Here is a 17,749-nt window from a genome sequence, read left to right as displayed (position 1 = left end):
CACCTCTTTGGTCTGGCAATATTTCTATCCAAATCCGGACAACAACTGTCTTGCCATATGTACCATATGTAAAGGTGAATTAAGTAGGGGTAGGGACGTTAACCACCTAGGAACATCCTCCCTTATACGTCACCTGCAGCGCGTTCATAAAAAGTTACTGTCAAGTTCAGTAACTTTGGCTAAGACCGTAAGCAGTCCAGGGACACCTAAATCCCTTTGTCCTGTTGTATCCAAGCACCTGCAAACCACACCGTCAACTCCCTCCTTGTCAATTTCCTCCTTAGTCAGGATCGGAAGTAGTCCTGCAGGCCATGTCACTGGCATGACTGACTCTCCTATCCAGGATTCCTCCGGAGGATCCTGCATTGCTACGCCTACTGCTGCTGCTGCTGCTGTTGCTGCTGGGAGTCGTCCATCATCCCAGAGAGGAAGTAGGAACACCACTACTTTTACTAAACAATTGACCCTCCAACAGTCCTTAGCGAGGAGGATGAAGTGCGACAGCAGTCATCCTGAAGCAAAACGTATAACTGAGGCCTTGACTGCTATGTTGGTGTTAGACGTGCATCTGGTATCCGCCATTAGTGCAGTGGGATTTAGACAATTGATGGAGGTAGTGTGTCCCCGGTTCCAAATCCCGTCTAGATTCCACTTCACTAGGCAGGCGATACCGAGACTGTACAGAAACGTCAGAAAAAGTGTCCTCAGTGTCCTGAAAAATGCGGTTGTACCCAATGTCCACTTAACCACGGACATGTGGACAAGTGGAACAGGGCAGACTAAGCACTATATGACTGTGACAGCCCACTGGGTAGATGTATCACCTTATGCAGCAACAACAGCAGCGTCACCAGTAGCAGCATCTCAGAAACGCCAGCTCATTCCAAGGCAGGCTATACTGTGTATCACCGGTTTCAGTAAGAGGCATACCACCGACAACCTCTTAGAGAAACTGAGGGAAATCATCGCCCAGTGGCTTACCCCACTTAGACTCTCCTGGGGATTTGTGATATCTGACAACGCCACCAATATTGTGCGGGCATTACATCTGGGCAAATTCCAGCACGTCCCATGTTTTGCTCACACAATAAACTTAGTGGTGCAGAATTTTCTGAAAAGCGACAGGGGCGTGCAGGAGACGCTTTGGGTGGCCCGAAAAATTTCGGCCCACTTTCGCCATTCAGCGACTGCGTGCCGAAGACTGGAGTGCCAGCAAACACTCTTGAACCTGCCCCGCTATCACCTGAAGCAAGAGGTTGTGACGCGGTGGAACTCAACCCTCTATATGCTTCAGAGGATGGAGGAGCAGCAAAAGGCCATTCAAGCCTATACAACCACCTATGACATAGGCAAAGGAGGGGGTAGGCACCTGACTCAAGCGCAGTGGAGAATGATTTCCGTGTTGTGCAAGGTTCTCCAGCCCTTCGAACTTGCCACATGTGAAGTCAGTTCAGACACTGCTATCTTGAGTCTGGTCATTCCCCTCATCAGGCTTTTGCAGAAGCAGCTGGAGAAAGTGAAGGAGGAGCTAAGATGGAGCGATTCCGCTCGGCATGTGGGACTTGTGGATGAAGCCCTTCATTCACTTTGCCAGGATTCCAGGGTGATCAATCTGTTGAAATCAGATCACTACATTTTGGCCACCGTGCTCGATCCTAGGTTTAAAGCCTATGTGGTGTCTCTCTTTCTGGCCGACACAAGCCTAAAGAGGTGCAAAGACCTGCTGGTGAAAACACTGTCAGCTGAAGCGGAACGTGACACGTCAACAGCTCCTTCTTCATTTTCTCCCGCAACTGGGGCTGCCAGGAAAAAACGTAGGTATCCTAAGCAACCCGCTGGCGGTGATGCAGGGCAGGCAGGACCAAGTTTGGACATCTGGTCCGGACTGAAGGACCTGGCAACAATTTCTGACATGTCTACTGTCACTGCATATGGTGCAGAATGGTGGAGGATTACATCGGTGACAGCATCCAAGTAGGCATCCAAGTAGGCATGTCAGGCAGTCCGTACCTGTACTGGCAGGAAAAAGAGGCAATTTGGAGGCCCCTGTACAAACTGGCTCTATTTTACCTGAGTTGCCCCCCCTCCAGTGTGTACTCCGAAAGAGTGTTTAGTGCAGCCGGGAACCTTGTCAGCAAAAGGCGTAGGAGGTTGCTTCCACAAAATGTGGAGAAGATGATGTTCATAAAAATTAATTATCAAGTCTTCCAGGGACACCAGCCTCCAGAATGTACAGAGGGACCTGTGGTGGTGGATTCCAGCGGGGACGAATTAATACTCTGAGGAGGATGAGGGCGACATCTTGCCTCCGTAGAGCCAGTTTGTGCAGGGACAGATTAATTGCCAGCTTGTTTTGTGGGGGCCCAAATGAACCAATCATTTCAGCCACAGTCGTGTGGCAGACCCTGGTGCTGAAATGATTGGTTTGTTAAAGTGTGCATGTCCTGTTTATACAACATAAGGGTGGGTGGAAGGGCCAAGGACAATTCCATCTTGCACCTCTTTTTTTTCTTTGCATTATGTACTGTTTGGGGCCTAGTTTTTCAAACTGCCATCCTGTCTGCCACTGCAGTGTCATTCCTAGATGGGCCACGTGTTTGTGCCGCCCACTCGTATCGCTTAGCATAGTCATCCAGCTACCTCGGTGCAAACTTTTGGACATAAAAACATTATTGTGAGGTGTTCAGAATAGACTGGAAATGAGTGGAAATTAAGGTTATTGAGGTTAATAATAGCATAGGAGCAGAAAAACCCACAAATTCTGTGATTTTAGCTGTTTTTATGCTTTTTTTAAAAAAAAATACAGATCCAAAACACAAAACCCAGAACCCAAAACACGGAAGGGTGGTTTTGGCAAAACCAATCCAGATCCAAAATACGAAGAAAGATCCAAAACACAAAACACGAAAAGTGGCTGGTGCACACCCCTAATTTATACCAGCTGCACTCAACTGTATTTCACTAGGATATATATAAAAGTTGAAATGATTGTAGAGTTTAGTGTTAATAACTAAGTAGGACTTTTTCCATCATGTGCAATTTCAGGTGGCCTTCCAGGTGTAGCTGTGTCCCACTTTTCCTTTTTATGGGGACAGTCTGATATTTGCTTGACAATCGCATTTCTGCAAGAAAATAAAAGCAGCACAAGATCGCATTTCATTCTGTACTAAGACGTGCCTTGCAGGCTGTAAGCTTATATTATCAAAATACTTTTCTTTTATACTAAAGTATGTTCAGTTCTTCTGGCTGATGGTGGCAACCTGCTATATGTTCTTCATATGTAAATAAGCTTGTGTGCTTGTGCGTTTGTCCTGTACTATTTCTCAGCATAGCTCTACTTTGTTGTAGCAACCAATGCTTCTGTCTCATGAATATACAGAACTGGGGAAGACATGGCAGCAGGTTCAGCAAGTCTCCCGTGGCTTGAAAAAACAAGGCAGCAGATTCAAAGTCTACAGGTAAATGAAGCTCCAACACAATGTAAACTGCAAATTTACAACTGCCCTGGATATTAGGGGCCTGATTTAGAGATGTAAGCCAACTGCACGCAATGCAGATATGCTGACGGCTGCTGTTGAAAGTACTTTGCATGGATTTCAATGAATGTTCCCGGGTGGTAACAGTGGGTGGCTAGCCAGAAGTGAGTGTGTCGCAGACAGTGACTGTCAGATACAGTAATGCTGGCATAGGACGCTATGGTCAGATGGAGAATAGCACCTACCATAGGACTAGTGCCTGGTGCGATGATGCGACTGTAGGCGTGTCTACAGATGCACAGAGATTAGCACTGCTGCAAGTGGTCATCTCAGTATGCTCAGAATCTGAGGCGGCATTAGCGTCTGTGTGCGAGTTATGATCAGGCCCTAGGAGAGAAATCAGGACACTGTGCTGTAAAATGGTAACTTTACCTGCAGCTTTTCAACAAAGTGATCCCATCATATAATGAAACGTACGCTGTGAACCCTTTTTTATTCCATAATAATTATTTATTACCAGTTATTTATCTAGTACACACATGTAACACATCACTGTACAAAGAAAGTTTATTCACATCAGTCCCCGCCCCAGTGAACATTACAATCAATACCCTGTAACATGCACTAGAGTTCATGTTTTGTCAGGAGCCAGTTAACCTAAAAGAATGTTTGTGGATTTTAGGAGGAAATAAAGGCCCTCATTCAGAGCCGTTCGCTATTTGCGGTCGTTCGTTTTCTAAAAAGGGGTGGCTATTCAAATGAACCGTTCGCACTCTGCGGACTGTTCACGCCTCTAAGTCTGAACGAGCGAGCAAAACATGCGAACGTAAATTTGAAAAATACGCCCCCTGGCCGCTCGCACCATACGTCATGTCCGCTATTTATTAGATTAATCGAGTACATCGACCAGCGTATGAACTGCTCGCTATTCTTGGGGCTGGTTTTTTCAACCACTATTTTGCGAGCAGTTCTGAGTTAAAAAAACCAAGTGACGTGGTCAATGACGCTGCTGGATTAATTATGCACTCCCTTAAAACGCCCGTTTTGACCTTTAAGCACGCCTGCGATCGGATTTCCACTCCCCGTTTTCAAGCACCTTCTCCTGTTACCACCCACATACGCCTCATTCTGTCACTCAAAATAGCAGGCATTCGCTATTTTGCGAACACATGAATTTCGGCCGCACTGACTGGTTCGCGCATGCGTATAACGATCCGTACGCATGCGCAGTTGGGCAAACATCGCTCGGAGCGAACGAGCTGCCGCTTACGAGTGGCTCTGAATCAGGCCCAAAGTACCAAGAGCAAACCCACAGAAACATTGGGAAAACATGCAAACTCTGCACAGATGAGGCCCTGATTGAAAACGAACCCATGACCTCAGCACTGTGAGGAAGCATTATTAATCATTACGTCACCGTATTAAGGGTAATAAGGCAATTTACTGGTTATCACATTATATATTTTCAAATGAAAGATACGATTAAACACATTATTACGCTTACATGGTATTTAAAGTTATTTATCAGGCACAGCGTAAGTAAATGTTTGCACACTTATGTTTGCGCTTCCAAGATGTTTTGGTAGTGTTGGCATTGCCTTCATGCTATGCATTGCAGTATATATATATATATATATATATATATATATATATCAGGGCCGGCTCTAGGGGTGTTCGACCAGTGCGGTCGCACAGGGGCGCCACCCGTAGAGGGGCGGCACCCCTCCCCAGCATCCCGATTTCAGTGGGACAGTAGTGTCCCGCTGTTCCACCCGCGGGCTGGAGTGGCCCATGGGTGGTCAAATCGGGAGGCTGGGAACCCCCACCACCACAGCTGTGCGGCAGTACCGGACCCCTGGAGAGTGAATGGATGCCGCGCACATGCGCGCGGCAACCATTGACTGACGGGATAGGGCTGGGGGAAACCCAGCCAGTGATGGAGTGCTGGGCTTTACCCCCAACCTGACGTTATTTGGAGGCGTGCCAAATAATGTCACATAGGGGGCATTGTCTATGGTAATTAGGCCACGCCCCCAAAATCTTAGGGCGGCATTTTGAGGGCCGGCACAGGGTGCTCCGAACCCTGGAGCCGGCCCTGATATTTTTATATATATATAGATATATATATGTATATATAGATATATATATATAGATATATACAGAGAGTTGTAGTAAACGAAGTGCAGTCTCAAGAGGGAAATGTTACCAGTGGAATACCTCAGGGATCTGTACTTGGACCAGTGCTTTTTAATATTTTTATTTGTGACATTGCAAATGGTATTGAAGGGAAACTATGCCTTTTTGCAGATGACACAAATGTATGCAACAGGGTAGACACACCAGGAGGGGTAAAACAAATGATTGATGATCTACGTAGACTAGAGTAATAGTCAAGAATGTGGCAACTACAGTTTAATGCCAAAAAATGCAAGATCATGCACATGGGTCTATACTGGAAAGTACTGAAGAGAAAAGGGATCTAGGAGTCACTATTTCAGGTGACTTAAAGGCAAGAAAACATTGTAACAAAGCAATGAGTAAGGTAAGTCAGATGCTTGGTTGCATAGGGAGAGGAATCAGTAGCAGAAAGAAAGAAGTGATAATACCACTATATAGGTCATTGGTACGTCATCATCTCGAATACTGTGTTCAGTTCTGGAGGCCATATCTCCAGAAGGGTATTAATATATTAGAGACTGTACAAAGAAGGGCAACTAAAATGGTGCAAGGTCTACACCACAAAATTTACCAGGAAAGACTAAAAGATCTTAATATGTATAGTTTGGAGCAGAGAAGGGACATGATAGAAATGTTCAAATATATAAAGGGTTTTAAGGTAAAGGAAGGAGACATTCTTCAAAGAAAGAGAAGTATTAGAACAAGAGGACATGTTCTGAAACTGGAGGGTGGTAGGTTCAGGGGAAATTTGAGGAAAAATTTCTTCACAGAAAGGGTAGTGGACAAGTGGAATAGCCTCCCATCAGAGGTGGTAGAGGCTAAGATAGTAGAGCAATCTAAACATGCATGGGATAGACATAAGGATATCCTTCAGAAGAAGTAAGGATCAATAAGGGTTGAGATAAAAATATGTTTAAAAATGGGGCAGACTAGACAGACCAAGTGGTTCTTACCTGCCATCAAATTCTATGTTTCTATGTTTATGTTTCTTTGACAAAGAAAACAATTTGTTGCACATAATGGGGCATTGTACAATAAGTAACACAAAAATTGACCAGGTCCAGATTATCAAATAATATAGAAGAAATAAACTTTCACAAATATAGTGCACTTAAATTGGATGTTGAAATTACTATAACTGCAATCTCCAAATGTGAGTGTGTGCGCACTCACGGAACAATTAGCAAAAAGATAACCACTGGTGGAAATGTGCTTATATCAGCGCATTTCCACTAGTGGTTATCTCTTGGTAATTGTTCTGTACCATATGGGGTAAATTTACTAAGAATCGTGTTTGGCCGAGATGTCATGCAGGCAGATGGGTGTAAAAACACGATTAGTAGGGGTGTGCACCGGCCACTTTTCATGTTTTGTGTTTTGGTTTTGGATCTGGATCTTTCTTCGTGTTTTGGATCTGGGACAAATGACGTAAGGTCCCCTGTACTTAAGCACAACCAGCACCGGGCTAGTCAGAACCAGCGCTGGTTGCCAAAATATGGGGGACAAACGACATAGGGGTCCCCCGTATTCTGCGCAACCAGCTCTGGATTCTGATCCGATCCTGGTTCTGGGGTAAACTTTAATAACCTTGCGGCTCCCACCATTGACTACAATGGAGGGAGCCGTTCATTGGCTGAGAGACGGGGGATGACCTCTCTCAACCAATGAACGCTTAGCAGCGGGGTTTCCATGGTGATACCCCGCTGCTAAGCTCTCATTCAGGAGATCGGGTTTTCGTTTTTTTTTTTGCCAAGTCCGGGAATGCCTACTTTGGAATGAAGAGGACAGAACCTTGCATAGGAGATGGTGAGTATGTTTTTTTTTCACAGGTCCCCTATGGATACTTTACCGGACAAGTGGACCGATGCTACAGGGTTACATAGGTGAGTATGTGTACATGTGTGTATGTATGTTTAATAAACTTATACTGTCACGGTGTGTGTGTCCTGTGTTTTTTTTTAAACATTTTTTTACAGGTGAACTACAGGTACTAGTGGGCCCTTAATGCCCTGCATGCTGGTACTTGTGGTTCTCCAAGTACCAGCATTCGGGGCAGGCTTGCTGGGACTTGCAGTTCTACTTGTAAAGACAATGTTTGATATTATTTATTTACACCACACCACAAAATCAACCCGCCACCCAATGCCACCAGGGGTGGCGGGGATAGCCCCGGGCTATCAGCCTGGGCCTGGGGTACCCTGGAGAGGGTGATCCCTTTATTAGGGGGTCCCCAGCTCTCCAGGGATCCCCGGCCTGGGCTGACTAGCGGTCAGGGCTGATGCTGCGGCTGGGGGGCCCGGTGAAAGGGCACCACTGGCTGTGGCATCAGCCCCCCGCTAGAAAAAGTCCAGTGCTGGTTCTGGAACATACAGGGGAACCCTACTAATTTTTTTTCCCCTGTATTTCCAGAACCAGGGCCGGATCAGAGCCCAGAACTGGTTGCGCAGAATACGGGGGACCCCTACGTCGTTTGTCCCCCATATTTTGGCAAACAGTGCTGGTTCTGACTAGCCCGGTGCTGGTTGTGCTTAAGTACAGGGGACCCTTACGTCGTTTGTCCCCTGTATTTAAGCACACCCAGCACTGGGTCACTAATGCCCGGGGATGGTTGCTCTTTTTTGGGGGGGTGCACGCCATTTTTTGCTTTTTTTACACAGGTGGTTTGTTTTTTTTACCACAGCAGCACAGACGGGTCTCACGGACCCGTCAGTGCTCTGTGTCAATGACACAGATGCAAGGAGCACGGATCTCCTGGTCCGTGCGTGCATCTGTGTCATTGAAATACACAGCAGCACAGACAGGTCTTACTGACCCATCTGTGCTCTGTGTCACTATCAATCACACAGATGCATGTAGCATCTCCCGGGTCCGTGCTACATGCAAATGAGCACCATAATGCTGATTGGCTGAGAGCCATGACAGACGGCTCTGTCAGTCAATCAGCACTTTGCCCATTAAAGGCAAAGGCATTTTTTTTTTAAATGGACGCTCGAGGCAAAACCTCGAGATCCGACAGCAGATCTCGAGGTTTTGCCTTGGGAGAGGGATCCGGGGCAGACAGGGAGATCCGAGCTTGGGCTCGGATCGCCCCGGATCCCCGAAGTTCGCTCATCCCTAACGTTTAGATCTGCAAAACACGGCCAAACACACAAATAGAAGTCAATACACCATCGAACCAACTCCCATTTGCAAACACGATCTAGCATGGAGCAAACTCGGGCCAAAACAGAAGAATTAAATAGTTCCCCTCTTAGCTGCGTGTTCCTCAGCAGCACTGCCCTTTGATCTGTTTAGTGCTTCTGTGCTATAGGTGTAATAAAGGGTTACAAATTAAGAAAAAAAACACAGTGGGGCTCCCTCCAAAAGCACTGTACCTCTGAGCCCATACTGGTACAGGTAAATCGGGAGAAAAATCGGTGTGGGGTTTCCCCTATTTTCATATAACCAGCATCGGGCTGAACCAGCCAGGTGGTAATGCCATAGCAGGGAGACACACAGAGTGGGGTCTCCTGCTAAAGCATTCATCAGCCCTAAACTAAACAGCCAAGGGCTGGCAAACCTTGGAAAGTGGGGACCCCAAAAATTAAATGGGGTTCCCCCTTCCCAGGATCAACAAGCCCAGGAAAGCCCAGGACTCTACCCTGCACCCCTGGAGGCGGTGTGTCTAGGGGTAATAGGTTAAATATAGAAGTAATATTGTTCTTCACAGTGGGACTACAGGTCACTGCAAGCCTGCCATGAGGCACTTGCAGAACCACAACCCCCACGTTGAAAAAAATATAAAAAAAAACAGACAGGACACAGATACTGTATATTTTAACCCTTTATTACACATTCACTCACCCGCACTTACACTCCACCCGCACTCACACTCACACGACATACTTACCTACTCCATGGTGCTCTTTTGTCCTCTTCTCCAGTAGGCATCCTGGGGGCTTGGCAAAAAAAAAACACCCGATCCAGCGGACACAGAAGCTCTGTATATAGATACTGTACATACAGCGTTTCCCCCGAGACTGCAGGTACCCCACATGGGCTCCTGCACCTTAGCCATGCTCAGGCCCGCTGAGAGCTGCGGCGGCCCCGGGTAATAGGGGACATGGCCTAATTGCGGGAGGCGTGGCCACGCCCCCTTCCCGGAAAAACAAAAAGATATGCAGCGCCGCAAAGCAGCACTGTGTGCTGGGGAGAGAGGGCGCTCTGAGCCCCCTCAGCCCGGCGCAAAGCCAGGGGGGGCGCGATCAGTGTGATCGCTCCCCCTACAGGCTTAGGAGACTTCTGTGGCTGCTGCTCAGCAGCCACGAGCAGTTTCCATTGCAGCTCAGCACACGCTGTGTTCTGGGCTGCTGTGAGGGAGGGGGAGTGGCGCCGGACCGGGGCCCCCACCGGGCCCCTCAGGAAGCCCGGGCCCGGGTAATCTGTACCCGCTCCCCCCCCTTCTCGGCGCCCCTGGCCATGCTTGGCTAAGAGTCAGACCACTCATATGACAACGGTTGCTGATTGGATAAGAGTGGTCTGACTCTTCGCCAAGTATAAGAAGTTATACCTCACCCAAAAGTTTCAACCGAGCAATTCTCTACTGGCTCCTGCTGGCAGCCTGTAGACCAGTGATAGGCAACCTGATGCAGTTCAGGGGCCACACTGGACGCACCTCTAACCTAATATGTTATAAGTTGAAACAATATGTTTTATCAAAGAATAATAGTAACACAAGGCATAACAGAAGGCATTTTGAACAAGTTTTACAAGCTATAAAAAGAAACCTGACAATAATGCAGGAAGGAGCTAGAGGGTGCAGGTAAAGGCACAGAGGACCACATGAGACCCTACGGCAGCTAATTGTCCATCACTGATGTAGATAATACTCCACCTATCTGGAAAACAGGACTAAGTTGGAAGGAATGAGGCGAGTGTAGCAGTGTGTTAGTAGTGTTGCAGCATCCTTGTCCGCAGGGCAGTTTAACAATGGGGCGGATGGGACTGCAACTCCAGGCCTTTGCATGAAAATAGGCCCATCATCATTGCAGCATGGTGATGTCCAGTCACCGAGCCGGCTACAGAGTCTGCCATATATCATAAGTATTAATATTGCATTTCTACGTATACCAAAAAAAGTGCATTTGCCAGGAGCGTACGTGGAAACAACAGCGCTGCCAAGATACGTTGCAAGCCACGGTGCTAGAGAAGTGGCATGGCCACCATGGCTGGTACAAACCACTGCCAGGATCCCCGGCAAGACTGGGTAATTAGTACACTACCACCTGTTAGTGCCCCTGGCCAACAGTCCTGGTTGTCCATGGCCAAAAGGTACATGCACTCCTGAAAAAGACGTTGTGACTTGTAACGATACTGGATCAGAACCTCTATACACATCTTCCTATACCTTCTAATGTCCTGCCCATACCTTCTAATGTCCTGCCTATACCTTCTAATGTCCTGCCTATACCTTCTAAGAATGACGCTAATTGCGTACGCAGTCACACCATAAATAAAGACTTAGACGTGGAATCTGTGGTTCCAAAGCACAAGTGATATTCAGGTAAAAGTTCAGACAGTTACACGCAATTGATCAAGACACAATTAAGGCGCAAAAGGAAATGATACAGACCCAAGTACAGTATACATACGCAGGCGCTTCCAGACCCAGAGATAGGCATCAGCAAGAGATCCCACGTCATTCAGAATTCAGCATGAAGACCCAGAACCAGTGTTCATGCACTCATATTTATACCCCCCCCAGAATATACAGGACAATAGGGAAGTCTGTTGCTGATATCATTGGTTCTCAGGGGTGAAGCATCTGTTACAGCACATTTAACAGGCTGGTTCAAACAGACTCTCCCTGCCTCTAACAGCTGGGGGTCTTCCTCTTCACGCCTCTCGTAGCATCCTAACAGTTGTTTCTAAAATATACATTTTGTTGCTTGTAGGCTCTGCGATCCATAACTCAGGAATGCATGATGCGATCTCCCCACCCATAACACCGGAATACTGTAAAAAGTACACGCATCAGTACAACTCCAAACATGACTTGTTTGGCATGTATAATACCCTAGTTATCAAATATCTTTATTTCTCAGCATTTAAACTAACTAAACCGACTTAAATCATATACTTTAGAGCTTATTGAACCTTATGTGTGAATATGTAATGTGTGGGTATTCAGGGTTTGAAATAAGGATGCTAGTTAACTTGGGGCAGATGCGTGTGCATAAAGCTAATAAAACAGCGGTTTCATACAAAGTCCTATGCATTCGCTAATATGCGACTAGTTAACAGTGCAATTGTGTGTATTCATGTGTGTATGAGAAATGGTGAAAGATGCAAACGCATGGTGCTATTAGTATTATCGCCACATGTACTAAAATGTGATTTTATCTAAAATGGCGCTTAGGCGGCCATTCACAAAATGGTGTCTTGCGATCTCATTTTCAAGATGGTGTCTTGCGGCCAGTCGCAAGATGGCGTCGCCGCGATTACATTTTAACCTGAACTTGTCAATTATTCAGCTTCGACAGTCCACCCTTTGATAGCAAACAACATGCTATCACAATCTGTTATTAGAATTTAATTTAGGCTTACATTTACATATTATTTGGTGTTATTATGGGATGGCACAAGGTGGTTCTTTATCCGTCAATAATGTGTCTCTGGGTGGGGACATAAAACTACTATTATACGCACACCGCGGATCTTGGGAGATCATGTGAAAGGTGTGGGAATGCACCAGTCTTATAATAGCAGTCTTGAAGGGGAATTTGAGACTTTACAACATCTGAGGTGTTCTATGAATAACATTTCAATAATACATTGTATGCATGTCTAAATATAATACATCAAACGATTGTATTTCCTAGTTCAGGGTTGTAATGCAGTTCTATATTTACCTCAGTATACATATTGTCATTACTGATCACCATCATAGTTTCTACATTTTCCACACTTCAACACAATAGGAACACACCGGACACATATACCAAATATTATGATGACAATCAGTATAAGGATTAAGAATTTGCCTATGCTGGCGATCACTTCCTGGACCCATTCCCCTAGACCTGAGAACCATTTTACCGGGTTCAGCCATGACACCCATCCTTCTATCTTTTCCCCTACTTCAGCCATTGAAGCGTTATGGTTCTTGCGAAATTCCCACTTTAGCTGCAGAATTTCATCCATCTTCTGGTCTATAACCTCCTTAGGGTCACTGGTATCATTGGTGACATAGGTGCAACATTTTACTCCAAATTGGGTGGCCAATGTTACGCAATACCCTCCAGTAACAGCAGTTAAATAATTCAACACTAGCCTGTGTTGCACCAGTTCTTTCTTGTACACTTGCAATTCTCTCCCTGTATACCTGAATGTGTCATCGTACATCTCGGTGATATTATCTATTAATTTAGCAAGTTCCTGGATATTTCTAAAACTTAATGTACCCTGAGCAATCCTGGTGGGGTCCAATGCGACCAGAACTTGAAAGCCAGTTGTCTCACTGATTAACTGAGTGGCTTTATGTATATCACCAGGTACCATATTTCTTTTGCCTCTGTGTTCATATTGTGTGTGAAGATATGGTGACGGTGTGTTTTTATGTATACCCAGCATTTCAACATGTGTGAGGGTCATAACTTCTGGGACTATTCTTCCCAGGTAACACAAACCTTCGGAACTCGGGGAGAGCCATTTATACGCTTTTCTTCCACAGATGAAATATACAATATCAGGGACAACATAAGGAATGGTATGCATCATTATTATTAAGCACATTTCCCTTGCAAACAATCCTATTTCTGGTTCTTCCATCTGGTACATGCAAGTTTCTGGCTGTATTATTTTAGCACAATAACCATTTGGCACCTTACCAATAATTTCTTTGGTGGAACTCAATGTATACCGATACCTAAAATGTTTCCCACCAGACTTAATGGAGCGCAATAAATCATGGTTTATACACTCATTATCAGCTCTTTGTGAGAAGGTCATCGTCTGATTATTCCCCGTCACTTCCCAACTCCCGGGTTTATTGGGGTTGGTTATGTTTAAACACAAAAGTGATCTATCTACTTGGAATTGATAGAGTTTGAAATGAGGTGGTTTGGATGAGAGGAATTTTCCATCCAATGTTTTCCCTTTTTGTAATTCTAAAATTTCCGTGATATTCAGCGGAAATGGCACCAACCCTACGTAATGCTGTCCCTGGGGCACATGTGAACATACCCAGCAATCAGTTTGATTTAAAACTTTGCCTACCATGCTATGATAATCCTCTAGAGGATACCCACCCCAGTACGGATTATATTTAGGTTGGCACCATTGGATACAGTTCTCATCAACTAGGGACCCACAAAGCTCACAAATACAGGAACCTTCAGACGATACCCTCCACACATTCCCCGAGTATCCGGAATGACAGCTCTTTTACCAATAACAGTACTAAGATTGGAAAGACACTCCCCTGATTGGCATTGCACTCCTCCTGATTCCACTCCATCAGCACTGCCATCAGCTCCCATTTCCTCAATCGGTCCCCCATCACAGACACTGGATATCCCCGGACTGACCAGGATGGTGACCACTCTAAAAGAGAATATGAAAATGAACACAGCAGGCCCGTCCATTGTCACAACAAGACCTGCAAATTTCTCTCAGTTCAGGTATCTTACTACGACCTTTTCAATCCTCCCGGAACAAGCTCACGAGCGACAGATCCACGCTATCAGCTTTGCCTCCGACTTGTTTCTTCACTGGTTGATTGACCTTTTTGCAGTGGAATGGACCCAGGTATCTCTCTTGGCCACCTTCAAAGATGTATCGTCAGCAGCACATGGTACGGACCTTCCCACCGATCAGTCAAACAACCTGAACGCAAGAAATTTCTGATCATTACATATTCTCCTGGTTCAACATCATGACAGTTCGTTTCAGGCATATCATTAGACAACAATTTCAGTTTCTGCTGCTGTTGCTTTAACTGCTTACTCATTGATATAAGATACTTCACAGTTACCTCGTTGTTACCCTTTAGATCTTCCTGTGGACTTATAATCAAATGAGGTTGTCTACCGAACAATATTTCAAATGGGGACAGATTCAGAGGAGGTCTAGGAGTGGTCCTTATGCTATGTAGGACCAAAGGTAATGCTTCAGACCATCCTAGTTCAGTCTCTGCCATGATTTTACTTAGCTTATTTTTAATAGTCCCATTCATCCTCTCTACCTTGGCACTGGCTTGCGGTCAGTAGGGGGTGTGAAGTCGGCTATTAATACCCATCAGCTTACACATATTTTGAAAAACATCACCTGTGAAATGGGTACCCCAATCACTCTCGATGATTCGTATGATCCGTACCTGCATACAATTTTCTGAACTATTTTCTTGGCAGTAAACGCAGCAGTATTAGTGGCCGCTGGGTAGGCCTCAACCCAGTTAGAAAATACGTCTGTGGACACTAATACATACTTAAGGTTCCGGCAGGGTGGTAATTGGATGAAATCAAATTGTATCACCTGGAAAGGTCCATCAGTCGGTGGAATGTGGGACAGTTCGGTAGGGATCGCTTTTCCTATGTTCTTTCTCAAGCAGGTCAGACAGGACATTGCTATCTTCTCTGCTTGTGAAGAAAAACCTGGTGCGCTCACCAACTTGCACATACCCTGTTTACCCAGGTGAGTCAGACCGTGTGCTACCTCAGCCAGGCTGGGGTAATATGCCTTGGGGGCTACTGGCTTACCATGTCCGTCCCTCCAGAGCCCAGAGGACTCTTGCCCACACCCCTTGGACTTCCAAATGGATTTCTCCTGAATTGAACACAAACTTTGCATCTCAATTAATTTCAACATATCAATAGTTTGAAATGACATAATTGTTTCAGTTGGAGGAAACATTTTTAACCCTGCTGCCCATTTTGCAGCTTCATCAGCTCTGTTGTTGCCCAGTGACACTGGGTCATCCTCACATGTGTGGGCTTTGCATTTAATTACTGCCACTGCTTTGGGCAGTTGGATTGCTTCTAGAAGATGTTTTATGTGTCGGGAATGTGCAACTGGTGTGCCTGCTGCTGTCCTAAAATTTCTCAGACGCCATAGAGCCCCAAAATTGTGCACCACCCCGAACGCGTACCTCGAGTCAGTGTAAATGTTAGCAGATTTGCCTGCTGCCAGTTCACATGCTCTAGTCAGTGTTACTAACTCTGCCACCTGGGCTGAGTGAGGAGGACCGAGAGGTTTAGCTTCTATGATGTCTGTGTCATTTACAACAGCATAACCTGTACATAATTCACCTGTGTCTGTTTGTTTATGACAACTTCCATCCGTATAAAAAGTTACATCCACATTCTCTAAAGGTGTGTCATGTATGTCAGGTCTAGCAGTAAAGGTCTGATTCAGATATGTCATACAATCATGCGTATCATTATGTCTGCCAAACTCACCTCCTGCCAGCAACTCCTCTCCTTCCACCCTTTGTACATCATGTTGTACATATGGTAGGTATGTTGCTGGATTCAGCGTACTGCAACGTTTAACAGTAATATTTGCAGGAGCGATTAGAGCTAGTTCCCATTTGGTGAATCTAGCCGAGGAGACGTGTCTGGTTTGAGCTGAGATCAACAGAGCAGATACAGAATGGGGAGTGTAGACAATCATATCATGGCCCAATACTACGTCCTCACTTTTACTCACCAATAAAGCGGTAGCTGCTACACTTCTCAAACAGGTGGGGAGTGATCTTGCTACCGTGTCCAATTGGGCACTGTAGTAATTGTAGTATGCTATGGCCCTACTGGCATCACCATGTTTTTGTGAAGGACACCTGCAGCACAACCATCGGCTTCCGTACAATACAAAGCAAAAGGTTTTTCATAATCAGGTATTCCCAATGCAGGAGCTCTTGTCAGACTATCCTTAAGATTGAGGAAAGCCTGTTCTGATTCCTTTGTGTGTATGACACGATCAGGTTTTGAGGAAGAGACTAATTCCTGTAAAGGTAAGGCCAAAATAGAAAAACCTGGTATCCTCATTCTACAGTATCCACACATTCCCAAGAAGGTAAGAAATTGCTGTTGATTCTGCGGCAGTGTCATGTTTTGTATGGCCTGGATTCTATCTGTTGTAAGGTGTCATAACCCCTGGGTTAGGCAGTGTCCCAAATATTTTACTCTGGATTGGCACGGCTGTAGTTTGTCTTTAGCCACCTTGTGTCCTGTTTGTGAGAGATGAAGTAACAAAAGTTTAGTATCATTCAAACATGACATAAACGAGTCAGAACATAGCAATAAATCATCCACATATTGAATTAGAACAGATCCATTGGCAGGTTGAAAAGATTGTAAACAGTTGTGCAATGCCTGGGAGAAGATACTGGGGCTGTCTATGAAACCTTGGGGTAACCGTGTCCATGTGTATTGTAAACCTCTGTATGTAAATGCGAATAGATACTGACAGTCAGGATGGAGAGGCACAGAGAAGAAAGCTAAACAGAGGTCAATGACAGTGAAATGGGTTGCATTTTTTGGGATTTGCATCAAAATGACAGCTGGATTCAGCACTACGGGGAATTGGCTCTCTACTACCTTATTGACACCTCTAAGGTCTTGTACCAGCCTATAACCCCTCCCACCACTCTTCTTCACTGGAAAGATGGGACTGTTGGCTACACTAGCTGTACGAACTAAAATTCCCTGTTGCAATAATCGCTCAATTATTGGATAAACCCCTAATTCTACCTCCTGTTTTAGTGGGTACTGGGGAATTTTTGGAGCTTGCCTTCCGCTTTTTAAATTTACCATTAAAGGGCTTACGTTTGCCATTAATCCAGTGTCCTGTCCATCTTTAGTCCAAAGGGAATCTGGAATTAGGGACAACATTTCATCTACTTGTGATGGAGTTTCATTTAAAACGGTAGAGGGGTAGGGTTGTGGAGTGTCTAGCATATCCCGCACCTCGTATATCATTCTCTCTGGGATATCTAAACATACACCATCAGGGGTGCAATATATAACACATCCCATCTTACATAACAAGTCTCTGCCCAGTAGGTTAGTAGGAGCTGCAGCAGCCAGGAGAAAAGAATGCCTGGTATGCAACCACCC

The 17,749-nt window shown here is 45.4% G+C and overlaps 1 protein-coding gene across 1 annotated transcript in view; it reads left to right on the top strand.

Annotated features, from left to right (window-relative positions):
* Positions 1-3,382: 3,382 nt before the first annotated feature.
* Positions 3,383-17,749, top strand: part of LOC148481322 (uncharacterized) — a 126,272-nt gene continuing 111,905 nt past the window's right edge. Inside the window, exon 1 of the mRNA XM_088453657.1 lies at positions 3,383-3,458. Within this exon, the coding sequence (XP_088309783.1) occupies positions 3,393-3,458 (66 nt within the window). The 5' untranslated portion in view covers positions 3,383-3,392. The remainder of the gene's footprint in view (positions 3,459-17,749) is intronic.

This window comes from Taudactylus pleione, unplaced genomic scaffold, assembly GCF_031769625.1.
Source record: "Taudactylus pleione unplaced genomic scaffold, aTauple2 ptg000585l, whole genome shotgun sequence".
Taxonomy (NCBI): Eukaryota; Metazoa; Chordata; class Amphibia; order Anura; family Myobatrachidae; genus Taudactylus; species Taudactylus pleione.
Note: the sequence above shows the minus strand (reverse complement) of the source record. Positions and strands in the feature narration are given on the sequence as shown.